This window comes from Lepisosteus oculatus, chromosome 1 (genome assembly GCF_040954835.1).
Source record: "Lepisosteus oculatus isolate fLepOcu1 chromosome 1, fLepOcu1.hap2, whole genome shotgun sequence".
In the NCBI taxonomy this organism is placed as follows: Eukaryota; Metazoa; Chordata; class Actinopteri; order Semionotiformes; family Lepisosteidae; genus Lepisosteus; species Lepisosteus oculatus.
The window spans coordinates 10,585,338-10,607,769 of record NC_090696.1 but is presented as its reverse complement, the minus strand read 5'-3'; the positions used below and the strand labels follow the sequence as shown (position 1 = coordinate 10,607,769).

The following is a 22,432-nucleotide window of genomic DNA, read 5'->3' as shown; positions in this document are numbered from 1 at the left end:
CTCGCCCACAGATGAGTAGAGTAGGTTTTATTTGTGTTTTAATTGTTTATTGCCAAACGGGCTAGAGGTGCCATTCTTATGTGAATGAGTTTCGTCTGAAATATATGCCATATAGGAATTATAAAATCAGTCCATTTCCAGGTATTGATATAACAAGTCTTTGTAAAAAGCTACTATGCCTAAGAGGCAAAATATAATAAAACAATGGCTTCAAGAGTGGTAAACATTTAATAATTTGGACATCGGGGGGCAGATATGTAAGTAATGAGTTACAGTGGAATAGATATGTCATGCAGTGATGAGTAAATCAGTTAAATTGAGATGATTTTAGCAGAAAATAGATCTCTCCTACTGGAGTGGTGCAATTTAAATTACTAGTGGGGTGGTATTTTGATTATGACGTTTTATTGGCATGGAGATTTCAAAGCAAGTTGGAGACGGAGGGTGGTTAAGGTGTGATTGAAGTAAAGATAAAGGGAGGTTTATTATAAAGCAGCATGCTTCAGGTTTCTGACTGCGTGTGACTGTGGTAATATTAGAGGTTTTTAGTGCGTTGATCTGTGTCTGCGATCCTGCCTTCTGACCGTGCTGCCAATGCCTTCTTGGCCTGCAGCTGGCGAGCCTGTTGGAGTGGGGGGAGACATTTGTTTTCCATGTGGTGTGTCGGGAATTCCAGCTTGAGAGACCGAAACCTGTGGTCATCTGTCAGCATGGAGTGGATAGACGCATCTGTGAAGCAAAGGTGCACAAATATATTGGTTCACACCTCCTGTTGTGTTTATTAGTGAGCCTTTTTTTTTCTTCTATCAGGACTCATCTTATGACCTATAAAGGTTAAACAAAATGCACAACATTGTTGTAAATAGTGTAAACCATTTAAGTTTTCTTTTATATCCACTGTTCTGTGAATTGTATTAGGAAATGTTAATGGGATCAGTTTGTTTTTACGTTACTAGAAGGAGTTGACAACAGTCAGGCTGGGTGTTCTTCATCAACAGTGTTACAACCTTTGTTTTGTGATGCTGTCTCTGACCTTCAGCTGCCCTGTGTCCCTGGGCCTTGTCGATCCTCAGAAGACCTGAAGTATACCATGACACGGCTGTCTGTAGATGGAGCAGACCTCTTCATTGTGGAGCACGGATGTGCAGCTAATATCAAGGTTCCTCCCTTCCATTGTTGCTTATGCATCTGCACATTTGGTGGGCTTTACTGATATGAAACTCTGAAGGGTCTCCACAACAAAAGGCAAACAGAACTGCAGATGCACGGAATGCTTAATGTAGTGCCTTACATGGGAAGAGTTAATGGAAAGAAGATAAAATCCTACAAGCTGAAGTATTAGGCTAAATCAAAGTCCTCTCAGTTCATGGGGAAAAAATAATATTACTAGCTGATTGAAATCAGAAGTAAAATTTAATAATGGATTCTTCCATAAGCTTCTATAACTCAAATTTTAAGAACTTTAGAAAAGGTTCTAAACAAAAGGAGGCCATTCTGCCTTAAAGAGCAGGCATGCAAATGTCTTAAAAATATTTCTTGCGATAATGGGCTTGAAATAATGTTTTCTTGGGTTTTTGTGTTTGTTTTAGGTATCCATACACACAGTGTAGTTCTTTTGTTAGGAAAACTGAGAAACAACAAAACCTTACTTCAACAACTTGGCACTGTAATTAAAGGTTTATTGACTGGGTGTTGGCATTTTCAGTTTTGATAAACTATTTTGCATACAATTGTCAATATTCTGTTTTTATTGATTTATTGCTTGACCCTTAAGTACGAACTGTTATCCCTACACATCAGAACAATCTCTAGCAGGCTTCCAACACATGAATATATGTAAAACTATGATTGGGGACACAAAAACACAGGAAACTGCTTAAACTGCTTAGAATATAACCAGAGCCCACTTCTGTGTCATAAGACCTCACTTTTATGCTGGGACAGCGTTAAAAAATCTTTGCTACCAATTTATGATTATGTGATGGCGCTACTTTGTTTTTCCTCTAATGTCATTTCTCACCAAGACTAGCATTTCATTTTTTTTCCTTTAAAGACAAAAGTGAAGTGTATGCGCTGCAAATTCTGGCAAGATATGTTCTTAAAAAAATTGAATTGGAAGAACAGGGATGCAGTGTATCGGTGTTCTGGTTACTGTAATGCATTTCACATAGCTGTCTCATTTCTGTCAACATTCTAATTTCTGATGGTTTCATTTTTTGATATTTTTATTTTGTGATTTACAAAACATGGAAAAATATTAATTTTAATATTTGCTAAGGCAAGTGGAGACATCTATAGCTGCCCAAAGTTGACACACAGAGAACTACAGTATGCATTCAAATAGTGGGGGTGCCGTCTCCTTATTATTAATGTTAATAATAATACAATAATAAAAATAATGATAAAAAATACTATAATAATAATTTTACTTGTCTGTAAGAGGCTATTTGAATAATAACTGTTTGTCATGATGTATTCTGTGTCTCAAAAGTATTTCAAAAGTTCACTGTTTTCACATATCATTCCTATTACTTTTCAGACAAGTGCTATACGACTGGCAAATTGTAACCTCCACAACCAGGCGGTGGGAGAGGGTGTGAGCGCAGTGGTTCAGGATGTCCAGATCCGACAGTATATCGAGCAGCAGGACGGCTACAGGCTGGGCGTTCAGCCCTCTGTCCTCCGCAGGTCCTTCTGGCTGGAAGCTGGCTCTGTCAATTTTGGACTCATTACTGCCGATGTGGCTTTGGCTGCAGATCACCCCTCCAAACATGAAGTGCAGAGACAGTTCTTAGAACTGCATGACGGCAGGACAAAGAGGTGACCCTTTAGCTCGAGTCTCAACACCATTTGAGCAGCTTAACATCACCGGCAAAGTATTAGGGATGACAAATCTTATACTTCTATTAAAGGTCTCAAAAGAATTGGGGCTCCAAAATGAACCAGTTAATTGCTCACAGTAGCAAAGATCGAGCTTTATAGGCCTGCCATAGCTGCTTTTAGCTGGGCTAATGTCATATAATGACACTGACTGTAATTTCACCAGGTGACGCCAGGGTGGGAAGTCTTGAATTGACCATGGGATCCTTAAATTGTTGTGAGAGAGATATTGCTCCTCTAATCAGTGCTCTATTGTGATGCACTGTGGCATCACAATGCAGCTCACCAGCAGTGGGTGGTAGGAGCCAATTGTTTTGTAAAAACCTTGGTTCCCTTCCAGTTGTCTATTATCAGCTGATAACGATTGTGGATTTATCACAAACATCACTTGTATTAGCTGTGATAGTATTAACAATGGTAAACAATGAGTTTGTGTAATCCATACCTGTTTCTCCTTAGGCTCTGGTTCCTCTGGCCTGAAGATGTTGTGAAAAATAAGAGAAGCAAAAACAAGTGTGGCTGTCTCGGCGGCTGTCGGTTTTTTGGAGGCACGGCCACAGGAGTGGACTTCTTCAGGCTAGAGGAGATGACCCCTTCGAGCAGCTCTGCTTTCTCTGGCTCCAGTGCTGAATCGGACATGTGCTATGGGCAGTCCCTGCTCCAGCCTGGAGAGTGGATCATCACAAAGGAGACGCCAAAACTTTCAGAGGGTAACTTTTTTTTGCTTCTTTTGAACTTCATGCATGTGGCACAGCAAACACAAACGCGTTCCTACAAAGCGAAAACAATCCCAGTGCCCTTCAACACTGTCATTTCTGCAGCTTTGTACTCCTCTGAGAAATTCTGCCTTATTGCTGCTCCAGGTAAGGTGAACGGAGGGAAGAAGAAGGAATGGGAAGGCCGTTCCCCGGGGGCTGACCTGGACAAGAAAGTCCAGCACCTGAGCCTGCAGGTCCCCTTGCGTTCCCACAGCTCCTCATCCTCCTCAGAAGAGAACAGCACATCCAGCGCGGCCCTGCCTCTTCTAGCCAGCGAGAAGGACAGCCCTTCTCCCAGCACCGAGGACAACACTGCAGCCTTGGGCTTCCCCTCCACTATCAAGCCCGAGGATATGAATGGAGAGTGAGTTCACTGACAGTCTTGACTGAGCTGATCAGCATATGTACAGCCTTAACCGTCAGCAGTGTTAACAAACCAGAGAGAGACCGTCCAGCCCATCTGGGTTTTTTAATTTGCAGGAGTTAATTGATCCATGGATCTCTTCGAGGTATTTCCTGACAGAGGCAAGGATATCGGTTTCAACAATGTGAAGGGTGGCCTGTTCCAGCCTTGTTTATAAATGGGCCTCCTCTTTTCAGTTTCAAAGGCACTCTCATGTAGGTTCCTCTTAAATCCTTCGGATTATATTTTGCTGATTCTGAAGGAGTCCAGTGGGTTAATTTTTGTCAAGGGTTTTGAATACCTGAATCTAGTCTCCTTGTAGTTTTCTTTGTTGAAGATGAAAGCAATTAAGCTTTTTTAGCCTGTTGCAAAGCTCTGTATCAAGCAGTTTTGGAAACATGAAAAATCGGAGCTCAAAGAAAGAGTTGCCTTATTAATGGTTCTCAGCTGCTCGTGCTGGTGCCCTAAGATTATATTAGTTTCTCACTTCTAAATTTAAATACAATTGAAGCGACACCTTTTGTAGCAAGTATTGATTTTATTGCAGTTTTATTACATTGCATAATTTTTATTGCACTATATAATGTTTTATATAATTTAATCTATATAGTCTGAATTATATGAGCTTGTTTTTATGAGTCTTTACATGTATAGGTTTCTAGATGCATATCTCCATTCTTTGTGGAAGCATTTATGCTTTCTTTTAAACAAATAACTTGACTTGAAGATAGGTTTTAGATATAGAATAAAGTGGTTTAGAAGCTTCATAACAATGATATTGAAGTCCTAAACAAATAAAGCCCCCCAGAGTTTAATATTTCTCTTTGGTTTTTCTATTGTTTTTTCAGGGTTCCCTCTGAGCTCCCTGAAAGCTGTTCCGTTTCCCCGAGCAGCGCTCAAGAGAGAGCCTCCCTGCGCTCCCCCCTCAAGCGCCAGTCCTCCGTCTGCTCGGCAAGGCTGGGCAGCACCAAGAGCCTGTCGGCAGCGGTCTTTGGGGAGAAGCAGCCCCCTCCTGCGGGGGTGCAGTTCAGCAGCGAGGTGTCGCGCAGTGACGAAAACGTGCTGGACTCGCCCCACCAGCGGCGCAGTTTTGGCTCCTTCCCTTTCACGCCCTCCGCCGACTCCAATACCTTTCACCAGTACCGCTCCATGGACTCCAGCATGTCCATGGCAGACAGCGAGGCCTACTTCTCAGCTGCCGAGGAGTTTGAGCCCATCAGCAGCGACGAGGGGCCGGGCACCTACCCGGGGAGGAAGAAGAAGAAACAGGCCCAACAGATTGATTACAGCAGGAGCTCCATTTACCACAGCGTGGAAGGACCACTTACCTATGCGATTAATGGGGAGGTCATCCAAGAACCAAGGCCTCTGCCCATCCCCACTCATGCCTCTCAGGCTTCTTTTGTGTCTGCGCTGGGGGTGGAGGAGGAATCTTCTGAGCATGTGTACTCTGTGGAAACGGAGAAGACCCCAGAGCCTGGACAAGTGACCTCCCAACCACATGTCATGGCTTGCTACCAGAGCTACCTGGCTCATTACCAAGTGTTTAACTGGTCAGTGAAGCAGCCAACGAACAAGAGAACTTCAAAGTCCTCACTGCATCGCCCACTGGATCTTGACACGCCCACTAGCGAAGAAAGCTCGTCCTCCTTTGACCAGCTCTCCATTCCCTCTTTCAAGGTAACTGTACAGATAAATTGGCCATGTGTAATTTAAAGGGGGAACTGCAGCACTATTTTTATGTTTCAGGGTTAGAAAGAATCAGAATTGATTATTCAAACCACAGTAAAAGTCAAATGTGCACAGTAACTTGTAAAACCTCCAATTTACATCACAAAATAGACTAAATTTCCAGGTATGTGCAGCGCCATCTTTTGGGATTCAGAACGAGGCAACAAAACCTTCGGCGACGTGATGCGGCCCTATTACAATGTAAACACGCAGGCTTGTGAATACATCTCTTTTAATGCAATAGAAATACTGCTCTTGATATCAAGATGGTTTTCCAAACAAACACTGCTGTGTTATCTCTGCATGAAGTTCATGTTGGCAGATTTCTGCGGTGAAATGTCTGGTGGACAAGCTGTACTGATTTGCTCGTACATCACATTACATTAGTCATTATGGAGACTAGTGAGCAGGAAGAGCCACTTCACGTCACAGTTCTGTGCAATTTTGCAGCAATATAGCGACTTGCAATACTTTCACCAAGGTCATGATTTTGTGCTTAATTCAAAATTTGTAATTTTTTTCCTGTAACGTCAATTCATTTTTAATTTTTAATAATTAATGAGATTTAATGACCAGTCTGAGAAATTGGGACGCAGTTCCCCTTTAAGCTGTGTATAAGTTGTTGCTTAAAATCTTCTGTCCTGATTCTATATTGAAATAAAAGCAATTCTGCAGACTTTCTTATTTGTATTATATATGCAAGATACTAGGATTGTCCTGCTCCTTAAAATTGTTCTCTCCACCTTAAACAGACCTACATTGGAAAAAACGCTGCAGAGAAAATAGCCCTTCAGGACCAATGTCGAACAACCCTTAGCTATACTTAACAGCATAACAAACCACTGCTTAAGATATAGGCTACCTATTGTAATATTTTGTTTTAGATAGTGAAGCATGGCCTGGCTGCCAGTTCCTTGCTGGACAGAGGTGTTCAACTAATGGGAGGATCATGCAGGTAAGTAAACCTTCTATTTTGTTCTCTTATGTTTAACTTATTAACTTATAACCACATTTAGTAAAAAATAATCTACATTTTGAAATGGGAATGATGTGACACAACAGGAGGTTACAAAGAAGAGGAGGTCATTCAGCCCAGCTAACCTGTTTCTTTGGCTAAAGGCTGGATCCAGTTTGATCTCTCCGATTGTGTACTTTGAATACTTGGATCAGGTCTCTTCAGTAGATTGAATAAATCCTGAGGTGTTCAAATAAAGAATGTAATAACGTTTTATTTGCCCTAGCACACCATACACTCCTTTGGAGAAGAAAGCTATGGAAAATACAGATGATGAGACCACCACCGATGACTGGAGCCTCGATCAGCCCCTCTCTCAGACGAGGACTACTGCTATAGTTGAAGTGAAAGGAGCAGTGGATGTGGTATTAACACCCCTGGTGGCAGAGGCTCTAGACAGGTAACATAGGAAGTTTGCTGTTCATTTAATTGCAAACAAGGTTAGTGTGTATAAAACATAGTATAGTGCACAGATGTTCTTCAGCGTAATCTGGCAGACAATCATATAAATATTTTCTTACATAATAAGAAACACAGAAATGTAGGCCACTATCGCCACACTGCTCAGTGTCTGAACTGAAGGGAGTGCTGCATCATATTCACCCATGCTGTGCTTATCAGAGTCCTAATGTAACAGACACGGACTGGAATCCGTGTCGGATGTTGTAGAAGACTCTATGCGATGCGGTAAGAGCTGGAGAAAACAGGAGGCGTGGTAAAAAGGAACACACAGGGGTTTAATAGTGCACAAAATAATAGTGACCGTCCGTGAGACAGTGTACGGGGAAGACAAAACGGCATCCAAATCCAAACGGGTCCAAGGGCAGGTCAAAGGACGGTCCGAAAGTCCATAAACTGGAAATCCATCCTGGAACGCGACAAAGTTAAAATCCCCGGAAGGGGGGAGCACACAGACAAACGAAACATGGAGGTCCAAGGGTGACGGGGCGAGATCCTCCAGACCCCGGGCTCAGGAAACGGGAGGTGTCGGGGATGAGACCTATGCCCTCAGGAGACGGACGTAGGGTTTCCTGGTGCTAGGCGGGCCTCGCGACATCTTTCCCTAATGATGAGCCCCGAGGACTGGAGGAGCTGGTCTTTAAATAACACTAAAAGGGTACACCTGGAGAGCTAAATGACACGAACAATAATGAGAGCAGTGGAGTGCCCTCTAGGGAGGGATGTCGGGCGTGACACCTAAGACTCATAAACAATGAGCTACTGCTTTGTAGAAAGGTCTGCCCAGTAATGTTTCAATAGCGATCTTGTTTCTATAGAATCTTTCCAAAAGATTGGCTTGTTTGCTGTTTTTGTTTTAAACCAGCCGGTCCTCCTGATGCTTTATTAATGAATCAGAATTACTGTGGATCTTTCTCTATTACACATGTTCAGTGTAATAATTCCTGCAGTAGCTACTGTTTGTATTTTCCAGGACTTCTGGAACTGAACAGATTCATTCCTGAATATGATCTTTTTAAGATTTGGTTCACGTAGTCTGTGGTTTTGCTCATTTAATCATGTAGGTGCACACTAGATTGCGTTCTCTACCTTTGCTGTTTTGGACATTGTAATTCATTTTTTTATGTTCGTTCTTAGATACATAGAGGCGATGGTTCATTTTGCAAGCAATCGGCATCCTGCTTCTATTCTGGATGATCTGCACAGCAAGGTGCTAAATGAAGCTTATCAGATCAGCAAATCAACAGTATCAGACTCAGTAAGTGGTTTTATTGAAGGGAAAATAGTTTAAACCAAATAACCAGGATAAATAACCAAATTCATATTTTTTCTTATAACCCTTAACATTGTTTTTTTTTCCGTGGTGACAAGACAGTCATTAAAAATTTTCAGGAAAACATACGGATTTAAGATATTTGGTAACCCTTCCATATATAATCATAATCATCATGTTATTAAAAATAATCATACTTCTACTATGTGAAGTATTCACAAGTCCATCCTAATGTGAGCTCGAGTCTAGGAATGGTATTTTTGGATGTGTACTGTATCCCGTGACAGACAAGCTTGTTTTACCCTAGCACTTTATCAATTAACGTTCTGCATGGTGTGAGCACTGATGCAGAATGCTGTACATTTCTGATCATCATATTTGGTTAAATGATAGCACTTTTTGTTAGTTTTTTGGTGTGATTGTCATGGGATTTATGTTCACACCAGTAACATCAGTTGTAGTGGCAATTGGGGAGGAAAACTGCGTCATTAAATCCTTCTTTCCCTGTTGTAAACATTTCTACTTCTCTGTAATGAAAACTTTATTTGAACTGCATTGAATGTATCTCAGGTTGTGTGAATAGATATTGCTGTGTATTTGGGTATGAACAGTTGAGGAGGTGCTATCAGGTGATGTCAGGGAATCTCATTTCTGTTGTGCAGAGCACGGAAAAGCACGATTCCAGGGGATCGAAGATGGAGGGAGCAGTGCCCGGATCTACAAACACAGGACATGGGCAAACAGACCTGTCAGCAAAACAGGATAATGTGAAAATCAAAGGCCTCCAGGCTAATGTGTCTATACCCAAGGTACTCAGCAGGCCTCTGCATTGAGCCCAGCACATTTAGTGCTATGCACAAGCTCAGCAGTTCGAAGGGTTTTTCTTTAATTATTTCCAGCAGCATACTGCCTTCTAACAACTAGACTCATAAATCAAAGTCACATCCCTGGCCTTTAGTTTCAAGGATTTTTTTATTCTGAGGGCTGTTTTCACCTTAAACATTACACATTCTCAAAGAGAATCAATGCTGCGTTTGCAGCCTTCTAGCATGATTTTGTCAGCTTTCAGGAGTGAGACAAGCCTGCTCAGTAGTGGGATGGGAGCCCTCTCAGCAAATTCAGGTTGCTGCTGTATTTGGAAGTTGTGGACCAGTAAGTAACTACAGGCTGCACCACAACCTTCAAACACTGGTGTCCCAGTATGCTGACCGGAGACTTTATGCTGCAAGAGATTTCGCAGGTTGGACATTAAACCAAGATCCTTACTACTTGTTCACTAAAGATCCCGTGGCACTGATCAAAACGGTTTGGAGTTTTAAACTAGACATCTTGGCTAAACTCTACTCTGGGATTGAGCAGTCTGGCCTAATTTAAGATGACCCTTAACTCCATTACTCTATTAATCCACTACTTTGGTCGTGATGTGCCGTGCCCTGAGGCTACTACCATGTAACAGCTGCTGCATGACAACCTCATGGCGCTGCACTTCACTGCTGGATGAAGTGGTATCTGTACATCACTGTGGGATTTTGTACATAATCCTGGAGTGATTAAATTCAGGTATTAAGGCCAGATGATTGCATTTGAAAGATATTTAACAAACTATGATTTGGGTTTCAAACTTTAGGTTTGTGCTCTCATTTTAATAATAATACTATTTGCTTACACTTATATAGCGCTTTTCTGGACACTCCACTCAAAGCGCTTTACAGGTAATGGGGACTCTCCTCCACCACCACCAGTGTGCAGCATCCACCTGGATGATCCGATGGCAGCCATAGTGCGCCAAAACACTCAGCACACATCAGCTATCAGTGGGGAAGTGAGAAGAGTGATTAAGCCAATTCATAGAGGAGGATTATTAGGAGGCTGTGATTGGTAAGGGCTAATGGGAAATTTGGCCAGGAAGCCGGGGTTACACCCCTACTCTTTTCGAGAAATGTCCTGGGATTTTTAATGACCACAGAGAGTCAGGACCTCGGTTTTACGTCTCATCCGAAGGACGGCACCCGTTTTTCAGTATAGTGTCCCCGTCACTATACTGGGGCATTAGGACCCACAGGGTGAGCACCCCCTGCTGGCCCCACTAACACCTTCCAACAGCAACCTTAGTTTTTCCCAGGAGGTCTCCCATCCAGGTACTGACCAGGCTTAAATTTTGTAACAGACATTTAATTATATGAGAAGAACCAACAGTGATGTGTGTTTTAAATAACATTTAACTTTTTCTCAGCAGTCCACTGGATCAGATCACTGGAGCAACTTTTTGATGTCATTGAGTAGCTCTTTTCTTCCCAGCTTATTCTGTGCTTTCTAACCACAGTGTGTGACCCCTCTTTCTTGGTCCCTGCAGGTTAATCTGTGTCTTCTGCAAGCCTCAGTGGAAGAATGTTCTCCCTCAAACTCCAATAAAAACATTATTCACGTGTCTCTTGTGGCATTGTGCTTCGACAGAATAGGAACCCAGCTGCGAATGAACAGGTGAAATGATTGATGTGGCATAATGCAATTAAAATAGAAAGCCTCTGAATGCTTCTTTTCTTTTCAGTAGTTAGAAAATATTTTCTGTGATAAAAAGTACAGTTGTTTTATTTCCTGTTGTCAATAATATCTAGTATTATTTGTGCATAAGCACGGTATGCCCGTTTATATATGTATTTAGTACCCTCTACATTTTGTGGGACACCAGTTAGTCAAAAATGGTGCTTTTGTGTTCCCATTCAAGCAATTGTTTTGTGTGATCATGAGATCGTGAGATTAATATGAATCATAAATACAAAATAATACAGATTTTATTTTTGGGTAATTCCATGCATGCATTTTATGATCATATTAAACAGAAATGTTCTCTGTGTTCAACTCTGTGATTTCACATGCTTGAACACATTGAATTTAAGAATATGTCAGCATAAAGCCCAGTATGTGGATGCATATCCCTTTGAGGGAGTAATTGACTTTAGGTCTACAACTCATTGAGATCTCCACTCTATTTGTATAACCATTTTAGTTGCTTTATTACAGCCAAACCCCTGTTTTGGGGATTCAACTTCAGTTTTTTCTTCGGCATGTAAAATGTGGAATCAATTGGATTGACTTGATCAGTCTTTAATACTTTCCTCTTTTTTTTTTCCTCCTAAAAAGTCTTTGGTTGTATTGGCCAGATGGTTTAGGTTATTGACACAGTGCTTGGTGAAACACCACCCAATAAGTGTTTTCTACATAAGCAGACAATGTTTTTGTATGACACAGAATCCATTCTGTCATTCATTACGTCATCAGTAAACTTGAGTGAGCCAGTTTCAGAGACGGGCATGCTATTACCTTCACTTGTACGATGGTTGGTACATATAGGCACTTGTTTTATTTTACCCCTGAAGTCTACAAATAGTCCGTTCTTAACTGTGAATGTAAAATAGGTTGATTTTTTTTTTTGTCAGTTGAAGTCAGTATGTATTTTATTGCTGTCATACAGTAAATTAAACATTACTTCATCCACCCCAGGGGCATTGTGGAAGAAACGGCGAATACTCTGGAACATGGGAGATCGTCAGTGACGTTTGAGAAGTACGCATCTGCAACAAAAATGCAACCCCAGTCTTCTGGCTCACTGAGGTCTAACGCTGGCATAGAGAAAGGAAAAGAGATTGCAGCGAAGCTCAATGTTCATCGCATTCATGGCCAACTCAGAGGCCTGGACACTTCAGGTAAATTTGTTTAAAGAGGGTGCACAGATTAAAAATGGGTTTAGAGCGGACACTTTAATGTACAGTAAATACCTTAAATTCTCCTTACAGTTGTTAGAATTTTTTGCAGACAGCCACTGTTACAGTATGTGTTTTGTGTATACCTGTACATGTATAAATTGTTGCATGTATGTTTAGAACTTGAAAAAGTTAAGCAACTAAAGCTGGAAACACTATAATCTACAGAAGGTATGCATCTGTTTTTTACCAGTAATTCTTAATGGAGACAGAAAGATTAAGTTTTGTAGGAACTTTATTTTTTTGGTGTGCTTTTTGCGGCATGTTTGAAGATTTTGTTAATTTAAATGTATTCTTTGTTTACACATCTTGAGTGTGTTTTTATGGATTCTCTTATTATACAGTTCCACATGTAAATAACAAAAATACGTTTATTAACATTCTTAAATGTATCAGTTGTTTGAGGTCATATGTGACTTTTTCATATCCTTCCCTTAAAAGATTGAAAGGAATTAGTGCGTTGGCTTGGCATTAGCCCTGAAATTTAACCTTCGAAAATTAGAGCAGCAGTAAACATTTTCAGAATCATTTTAGAGTGACACTTTTTTGTTTGTTTTTCTAGACATTGGCACCTCTGCCATCACTGCTATCCCATTTGAGAAGTCCAAAGTTCTCTTCAACCTGGAGGAAATGGATGAGTTCACATTTGTAGATGAGACTGAGCCTCAGGGGAGTTCTGACTCGACCCGTGTCAACCTGGAGAAGTGGGGTTGGATCATGTTTGAGTGTGGCATTGAAAATCTGACTGTGAAAGGTGAAGTCTGCTGAACTTTTTCACCCTTTCTGTGAAGCTGAATGCCTAAACAGCTCATGCTGTTGAGAAATACATGATGCATGTAACTCTGTTATTCCGAATTTATATTCTTCTAATTTTATTGTATGAATTCTAATTTTATTATTCACATTTTATTTCCATTATGATTATTGCCTGACCATTTTACACCTTTACATACACGGTTAAGTGGAGGTATGGAGATATGCCGTTTTTCGTATCCTGCTTTGTGGAGTGTTGGTTGTTGCTTTTGTGCAATGATGCATGTCATAAAATGGTGCAGCTGTTTGATGCACTGGCCTTGAAAGGCAGTGAAAAGAAAACAAAGACTATGCATCAAGACTGTGTAGCATTGATTGACAAAATACCCAGATCTTTTCAAGGCTCACGGGGGAAAAACATGATAGAAATCATCCTTATCAAAATACTTCAGCTATTTATTTTTACTGTTTGAAAGGAACTTGTCTAAACAGTATGGTGCCGTTTCAAATTTGCTTTTATCTGATGCTTCAATATTGGAAGACGGGCAGCACTGCATTCAGACCTTTCAAATCTGAGCTGATAAGGGATCTGCTGCTGAAGAAACAAAGTATCCATGACTGCTCCTTACTGCACTTGCCTTTGCTTCTTAATAAAGAAGGCACGATTAATTCTCAGATAGAAATACCTTTTATGACCCACATTTCTTATAACTTCTGTCCATTTCTTGACTTTTGCTTCCACATTTTTTAGCCTCTTCTTTTTATTTCATATCTAGTCTTTTGAGGTCTAACTTAAGACTCCTCTCCCAATTAACTATATTATCAAAAAGCACTCTGTGTGCACTCCTCCACAAGGCTGTCTGAGAGGCAGAATACAGTACCTGTTACAGTCTCTTTCCCTCCTCACTTCACCCTGTCCAGTCCTGCACTATGTGATCTTTATTTTATTGAATGGCCCAATTAGATCTAATTAGAGGTTACAGCAGAAAACACCTGTGGCCATTGACTTTGCATGTTCAATTGCATTTAGGAGGAAGACAGTCCGGAGCGGTTCTGTACAGCGCCTTTGGCGTCATGGGTAAAGCAGACGGCCCAGAAAGAAATGGGCTTTTGAAATCCAACGGGTCTTCGGGCTCTCAAACCGGCAGCGGATACAGCACTGACGTGTCCGATGACAACCTTCCACACGATGCAGCCAGCCCCTCATCTGATGCGAACGGCAATTCGGACTCTGACGAGCAGGTGATTACAGCTCTCCGGGGGGACCGAGCACAGTGCCACTGTGCTTTCTAAAATACACACGTGACATCTGTTAAAGAATCTGATATGACAAATAGTCTTATAGGTAACTAGCTCTTGTATTATAATGCCGTATCAGAGTTAATTAGATTTGTTACCATATTGTCATAGACTTCTTGGATTCCCACAACTTTTGGGATGTTCAGTACAAATAAATATTTTTTATTTCTAGATAGTCTACCATCCATCACAGTCTTACAATGTGTGGTTGCATGGCTGGTCATAAACCAACGACAAGCCTAATTTAACTTTGCCACCTTTGCATATTCAATATTAAATTAAATTTCTCGTACTTACTTTGATGCTTGACAAAGTCTTGTTAAAAAGTGACATTTCAGTAACAGAAAGAATTGCTTTAGTGACCTTAAAAGACAAATGCTCTATTAAAAATCAAGAGGTTGGCCAGACCCATCTTATAGCTTAATTATTTTTTTGTCCAGATATGTATGCCTTTCATTGATAAGCTTTTAAACTTGTATTGTATCTCTTAAAGAGATTCACAACAGGTGGTCTGATTTAAGCAAACAGTAATACAATGGAGAGGTGATACATTGTGCTTTCGTCAGGGCTTTGTCAGACTTAAAAGAAACTGATTCTTTGTAGGTCATAATAAAACTAAATACCAGTATTTTTGGTGCGTTATTCCCTAATAGTTTTGAAAGCTAATTGGGAAGCTTGTGAGTGTCCTTTCTGTAACCTAAAGCAGAAGCAGTCATGTTTAGAATAGCAATTTGATGAGAAGATAATGAAATTTAGGATTTTATTCTCTATTGCAATAGACCTATCTGTGGCCATACAGGCTGTAGATCAGCTGTTTGACCAAGGCAAAACTTTACAATTTAGTAGAAATGCCTAAGTCTAGGCACTGTGTGATCTTTTTTGACACGTCTCAGTACTGTACAAATGACCCATAGTTCTGGTGTCAAGATGCAGAGCTGTAATAATGCATATTTTTTAAATTATTTCTTTACTCTCAACATTCACTGGATAAATGTGATAGAAATTGTACAGATATAAAAGGCATAGACAGTGCTTTTTTATTAATTGCCTGTGAAGAGTTATCAAATGAGGGAAAGGGTTCAAATATTGAGGTCATCTTCCAAGAATATCAGCATGATTTTGTTTTTTGTTTTATGACAGTTTCTTTTTTTATTGCTTATGATTAATATAAGGGTCTGATGGTGTGCTCTATAAAATCTGTAAAAGTGATATTCTGGTACACCTAGCTGGACGTATGTGGGCAGACCAGACAGAAGAACAGTGGTGATCAGTTCCTCTGTGGTGTTTTTGTGTGTGTGTAGGATGAAGGGGTGGAGTCTGATGACCTCAAGAAAGACCTGCCACTCATGCCTCCTCCTCCAGACTCCAGCAGCATGAAGCTCACCATCCGAGAGATCTGGTTCAGCTTCGCGGCTCCTACCAACGTGCGCTCCCCTGCCCAGACCTTCTCCAGGTATTCCCAGAGAACATGATAGAGTACAGTGGTCCTGGGCGAAGAGTGCGTTGTGAGGCGGTTTTATTTTGTATTCCTACCCAGAGGGATGTGGCTTCATATTATGAAATAAAATCTGAATCAAAGCAATTCGGTTTCTATTAATTAACCCAAAAAATGGGTTTTGTAGGGTTCAGATTTATTTCAGATATTGCATTGCATGTTCCATTATTTGATCAGTTGTGGTTATCATTGATTCGAGACATGAACGCAAAGGATTTGTAAAAGCCTTCTAAATAATGTGTACAATGGAGAATTTCACAGTTGCTAAAAATGACTGTTTTAACATCCCATTATTGGAATGAACAATGAAAGTCTGAAAATTTTTAAAAATTGAAAAATATGATGGAAGCATTGATTAGCATTGCTGCCGTGCAGAGCTGGGGTCTTGGGTTCAGTTCCAGATCTGGGATGCTGTCTGTGTGGAGTTTGTATGTTCTCCCTTTGTTCCTTTGGGTCTAGGCTGGGTGCTCTGGTTTCTTCCTGCAGTCCAAAGACACCCTGGTAATTGGCTTCTGGAAAAACTGGCCCTGATGTGTGCGTGCGTGTTTGTGTCTTTGTCCTGCAATGTACTGCCATCGTCCTGTCCAGGGTGTATCCTGCCTTGCACCCATTGCTTGCTGGGAGAGACTCTCATCTTCCCTGCAACCCTGAATTGAATTAACCGGTTAGAAGATGGATGGATGAAAAGCATGACTTTGACTAGAACAGCAGTTTTAAATAGGGACCACATTCTTCTGTTATGAACAGGCAACTGAATCTTCTAAGCACAGCAACACCTGCCATTGGGGCATGGCTTGTTCCTATCGACCAACTGAAATCTTCTCTGAACAAACTGGAAACCGAGGGAACCCTCCGAGTGTGTGCTGTGATGGGCTGCGTCATGACTGAGGCATTAGAGGTAAGTATTTACAGAAAAGTTCTTCCACACTTTATCTGGATTGTTAGAAATTAGTACGTTACTTCTTAAGACTGGAAGGTCTATCTTGTAAACTTCTCTTGTAAAATCTCGGTACATAATTAATTGAAAGTGATCACATTTAATGGGTTAGGTGCCAACCCTAGAGGCAGAATAAAGACGCAGTCAGCGCTGGATTAGTCAAAACTATCCACTCAAAATGCACCATTTAAAGATTTCACTGTTTGAGATGTCAAGGCATGGTAAGGGACATAACAACAAAAGTCTTGTCAGTCCTAAGCCCTGTGCATTTTCTCTGTGCAGTGAAAATAAGAAGCACTGATGTGTGTTTCTCTCTGTGCCTGTCTTTCAGTCCCGCCATACAAGTCCACAGCTATAATGCTTGTGGGTAAAGTTAGATATTCGATAATAGGTCTTATTTATGTGTCCAAAGTTATACATTGACAGTATAAAATGATTTTATTGCCGTTTAAAACCACTGAATTGCTTTGGTCATTTTCTTATTTTAGATTGTCATGAAGTTTATCATTTTCCAGATCTTCATATTAATTGTATACAAAGCTATAAATCACTACGGTATTGAAAATTAAGCAAGTATCTTGTAGATGTCAAATGTAAAAGTACTAAACTGCCATTAGTATTTAGTGTTTCTTAGGTTATAAATGTATATATTTCAGCACTGAAAGCTATCAGCACTGAGAGCTATCAGTTGAGCTAACCCATAAGGAAAAGGTTTTGGGATTCACCTTTCTTACTCTTGTTGGCATTTCTTGGTCGTGATACTTTTTGGAATATGGGAATTAAGCATCTTTTTTTTAAATAAAAATGCAATATTTAAGTAGCATGTGTTTTTCTGTTTTATTTTAGAAAAAGAGCATTCACTTTCCTTTCAGAAGCAAGTATAACAGAGTGACTAAAAGGGCTCGCTTTCTGCATGAGAACCCTTCCTGTTTACTATGCAACATACTCCATCGCTATTTACAGCAAGCAGACTACTCTATTATTGAGGACGCCACCATGGTAAGTTCTCAAGTCTATCACATTGTGTGTGTGCTCCTTTCTGAGGATGGACTTAATGAATGTCTAGGCCTCACATATTCTGTTCAACAGGAACAACATTAAGCAAAGTGTCAGAATTGGTAATAAGCACTATACAGTAAATACAATGCTGGTTAGGTGTGTGTTGTCTTTCTTAATGTGTGGTGATGATTATGTGCAATGTTACTTTGTGTAGTTGAGGTTCAGTCTTTACTTTTTAAGATTACACATGTATTATTTGACCACAGAGAGTTTACTTAATAGTAAATAGTTAAAATATTGCAATTATTATACTTTGTAATTGGAGGATGGACGTTATTCATTCATTGCTGACAAGTTCTTGTGTGAATATTAAAGTGGTAGAAATCGCTGTCTTGGGCACTGCTCTTGAATCTCCATAGCTTGTGGTTCACATCATTTTCATGCTCATCAAGCTTTTCAGCCTTTCACTCGTGCCCTGTGGATGGGGGCATTGTCATCCTGGAAGATTTCACTCCAATCAGGATAGAAACTGCTTCACCATAGGATGAACATGATCCCTCAGAATGGCTTCGTATTTATCGGCATTTATCTTGCCCTCTAAGGGGATGATGGAGTTAAAACCATGCCAGAAAAATGCTTTCCACACTGATAGAACCGCCAGAGCCCTTCACAGTGAAAAAATGAGCACTAAAGCCTATGAGCTTCTTTTGGCCTGCGCTAAACATGTACACATCCGCTTGTTGAGAGCAGGGTGACTCATATGACTTCTTCCACTGCTCAGTAGACCACTCAGTATCAAAGCTATTACCTCTGCTTCTTTCAATAGATCACTTACCCTCGACCGGACACGCTAAGTGGGCTGAACAGCCCTTTCTCACTTATAACTTTGTTTGTTGCGCTTGGACTTTTTAGTGCTCTGTGCTATTTTTGTATTTGAAAAAAACAAAAAAGAGTGGAAAAATTCCACTTGAACCTAACTCTTTAAAAAAAAAAAAGAAGACTTGTGAAAATAGTGATACCGTCTGTACATTTTCGCCTTGATTGCATCTGACATACCCTTTAACTCTTCTCCTGTAGCCATCTCCTTTAATTATTCTACTCTTATGCTTAATGTTTTAGAATGATGGCCTCCCAGCACTAGTGACTTTAAAGAAGGGACTGGTGGCTTTAGCCAGGCAGTGGATGAAGTTTATTGTGGTCACTCAGGGCTTTAAAGCCATAGGACTGATGCGACCCACACAGTTGCCCAAACCCAAGGAGCACAACCAAGTTTCTTACGAGCCAGGCCAGGGGCTGGACAATGGGGGAGGCTTACAGAGTGACACCAGCGCTGATGGGGCAGAGTTTGAGTTTGATGCAGGTAAAACAAATTTGTCTATTCAGTCTACAGATAGTTTGTGGCGCTTATACTTCAGTGTTTCTTAACCTTTTCAGACTACAAATGGGTGCCTTAATGGTTTGTTTTTGCTTTATTTATTTACTTAGAAGTACAGATTTCAAGGTGACAAAATATTTCAGATTTCTATTAAAAATGGATTCTTGCCAACATTTTCTAGTTTTGTTTCCATAGGAGCAAAGGTATTTGGTGTAACACATATACTCTCTTGTCTTAGCAACTGTAAGTGAACATACAATGCTGTTAGAAGGGACAAGTACTCGTCCTCCACCCACTGCTGTTACGTCGGGACCGGTGAGCGGCTCAGAGATCATGAGGAAACTCTCCAAGTCTCACACCCACAGCGAATCTGCTCTCAAAATAAAGGTCTGCTGCCTCTTTCCTGCAATCTTGACTGACTTCTGTTCAAGATTAATAATGGGAAAACCCATCCTGTTTCAGACCTCATAACGTGAAACTAGGCCATCCTTTTGGTTTTCTAACTTCTCTAAGAAACTGAGGGAAATGGATCTGTTCACTAAAAATGGATGGGAAAGTAATGTAACAGCTGTTTGTCCATTCTTTATGCAAATCTGGCTCGAAAGTAGAGAGTTTACTTAAGTGTCTTTCTACCTTATTATTATTTAGAAATGCAGCTGCCTCTTTATTAACGAATAGATTTCCTGCAATGGAAGTAAAAAGTTATTTATTTTCTGTGGTCAGAATGGTAGTTTCCTGGGATGCGGGGTCTGTTGGCCAAATATCAACTTATCGACTAGTGTACATTTTTTGAAAACTTAGAAGAATAAGAAGATGATTATCAAGTTGAATTTTACAGGAATTCTGGTAGTTTTATGTCATGTCAAATTCAACTTATTGCTTGTCATGTTTTTTGTACTGGGGATGTAGGCGTTTTTTATCTCTAGAGTTCAGAACTTTCCAGACTGTCGTCATGCCATACACATTCACATCTCCCCCTTACAGGGTGTCCATCCTTACCAGTCTCTGAGCTACACCAGTGGGGATACAGCTGCAGACTCCCCAGCCCATGTGAGCAGGACGGGCCTACCTGCGAAGGACAGCCCCAGGAAAGAGAGCCTGCTCAGCTACCTCACGGGCAGCTTCCCCAGTCTGCACAACCTGCTGGAGGGAACCCCCCAGCGCAGCGCCACTGCAGCCAAGAGCAGCTCTCTCACCAGGGCAGGTACTGAGGCCTGTTGAGATACACGCTGCACCCTCGCGCAGTCCCCTAACACTAGAATACATTGGAGGTGGAAGACTAAGTCTTGAGCTCATAACAGATTCGCCACTCAGATTTCAATGGGGTGGTTGAGTTTTGTTCAGGGCTTTACTTTTAGCCAGATTTGAGCTTTACACCTCTGCCTATGGCAATATGGCAACAAACTGGTCTAAGGTCCCTGTTCTGTGCTTAGACATTATCTATAGACCATAAGCATCATTTTCCTGTTGTTCTATGGATCATTTTGACTTTGCTTACTCTCTGCTTTTACCACTGTTGAAATTGCTCATGTTTGAAGACCGGGAATCCTAGCAGGTTCACGGCAGGTATCCTGGGTCAGATGAGCCTTTAAGCATGTAACCAAAATTGACATCATGTTTCAGACTTGCACCACACATGTTGCAGTAGCTCTTTTTATGCCCAGAACTGTTTACTAGCTGATTGGCAAAACACCACATACCGCTAATTGCAGTGCTTTAGAAAATAAAAACAGTTTGGCCTATAAACTCTCAATTTCGGGAGGTATCATTTTAGTTTCACCTGTATTTTCTTGCAGTTCATTTGCACTGTTAAAGTAAGGGGATAGTGGCTTGCCTGAATGTGTCTTCAGAACAGCTTACAGATTTTTAATTATTAAAGAACAGGTTTTTTATTTAATCCGTCACAGTTGCATTTGGTGATATACATAACTGTTGCAAGATACAGACACCCAAAGGTGTGAAAAAAAAACAAATAACATTTTCCTGGGCTCTTACAACAAGAACTGCTTTTGACAGAATAATTATAACCACTTTTTCTGACCTTTTGATTTTAAGAGTTGCTATGAATCTATGAGTATAAAATTAAATTCTGTTATGTATCAGGATCCCCAACTTATTTAATTTAGTTCAGTCATTTACCAAAAAAGTGCATTCTATAAAGAAGTTTTAAATGATTTATAAACATGCAACACATTTTCTGTTCTTAAAAGCTGTCAGCTACAATTGTTTGGGGATCCTGAGAAATACATTAAATATTGATAGGTTCATATAACCAACTTGTTTGTGCTGAGTTAAGGTTTGTATAGATTTTTATAGCATTTTTATAGTTAGCAAAACAACCTTCATTAAAGACTTCATTAGGAGATGATTAAATAAATTAAAAATAACTGTTCCATACGAAGTTGCAGTTAATATTTTATTTTAAGCAAAACAGTTTTCTGTTTTGAATACATTAATTGATGCAATATCTTCAACAGAGAAGTATAACGTGTATATAAAAAATAAGGTTAAAGACTGATCTTGCAAGTGAATCAACACTTTCATGTCCTAATTTGGGCTGGGACATCATTCTGCAGGCTTGAAGAAACAGTCCAGACATTGGCATAAATAAACAGTACTGTGAACAAAACTCAAAGACCGAGTAGAATCTCAACTGGTACCATCACGACTTTAAGAAAACACATTGTATGGCTATTTGATATATAGCCATAAAATGCAACATGGAGATATGGATGGTTCATCATTGCATTTAAGTGCAACCAGGAAATATCCCATCGACTCCTATTTAGATTAAATTTGTGTTTTCTTGATCTGGGGGTGTGGACTGCAGTCACCAGAGCTTTCCATTTGAGCGATTACCATGAAAACAAGTCCAGGGCGTTTTTATTTATTCATGCATACTGGGTGACATACGTGGGCCTGGTGTTGTAAAGTATGTCAGAGGCTCAAAAAAACAAAGCAAGATCGGTATTGATATCTTAAAACCGAAATGTTCAAAGAGCGATTGGAATTTTTAATGTTGGATCATGAAAAATAAAATAGCTAATTGTTACAAACGTGAAATTATTATTACTTTTACAATTAAAGCCTGTAACTATTTTTTAAGCTTGTAATATCTCTCGGACTCCAGATGATGTGTGAGAAATAACCAGCATTACACCATGATCTTCTTGCAGGGTGACAGCACTCTGCAGGCTGTGTTCTCTACACCGCTGTTTTAACATTTTTATTAACATTGTGAAAATGTAAACAAATACAGCATAATACATTTCTCTTTGTGGTTAACTCTAAACC

General features: G+C 40.3%; 1 protein-coding gene across 8 annotated transcripts in view; it reads left to right on the top strand.

The window, feature by feature from the left end:
* The window catches only part of kiaa1109 (KIAA1109 ortholog), a 116,800-nt gene that overhangs the window by 45,248 nt on the left and 49,120 nt on the right, over positions 1 to 22,432 (top strand). For all 8 annotated transcript variants that reach the window (XM_069193468.1, XM_069193705.1, XM_069193653.1 and 5 more), the window contains exons 23-42: positions 614 to 742; positions 1,040 to 1,159; positions 2,540 to 2,820; positions 3,340 to 3,590; positions 3,744 to 4,002; positions 4,890 to 5,721; positions 6,657 to 6,727; positions 7,014 to 7,187; positions 8,384 to 8,504; positions 9,182 to 9,328; positions 10,873 to 11,000; positions 12,021 to 12,223; positions 12,843 to 13,034; positions 14,064 to 14,275; positions 15,634 to 15,785; positions 16,575 to 16,725; positions 17,611 to 17,763; positions 18,883 to 19,123; positions 19,377 to 19,525; positions 20,123 to 20,342. In XM_069193468.1, coding sequence (XP_069049569.1) covers positions 614 to 742; positions 1,040 to 1,159; positions 2,540 to 2,820; positions 3,340 to 3,590; positions 3,744 to 4,002; positions 4,890 to 5,721; positions 6,657 to 6,727; positions 7,014 to 7,187; positions 8,384 to 8,504; positions 9,182 to 9,328; positions 10,873 to 11,000; positions 12,021 to 12,223; positions 12,843 to 13,034; positions 14,064 to 14,275; positions 15,634 to 15,785; positions 16,575 to 16,725; positions 17,611 to 17,763; positions 18,883 to 19,123; positions 19,377 to 19,525; positions 20,123 to 20,342 — 4,186 coding nt within the window. The remainder of the gene's footprint in view (positions 1 to 613; positions 743 to 1,039; positions 1,160 to 2,539; positions 2,821 to 3,339; positions 3,591 to 3,743; positions 4,003 to 4,889; positions 5,722 to 6,656; positions 6,728 to 7,013; positions 7,188 to 8,383; positions 8,505 to 9,181; positions 9,329 to 10,872; positions 11,001 to 12,020; positions 12,224 to 12,842; positions 13,035 to 14,063; positions 14,276 to 15,633; positions 15,786 to 16,574; positions 16,726 to 17,610; positions 17,764 to 18,882; positions 19,124 to 19,376; positions 19,526 to 20,122; positions 20,343 to 22,432) is intronic.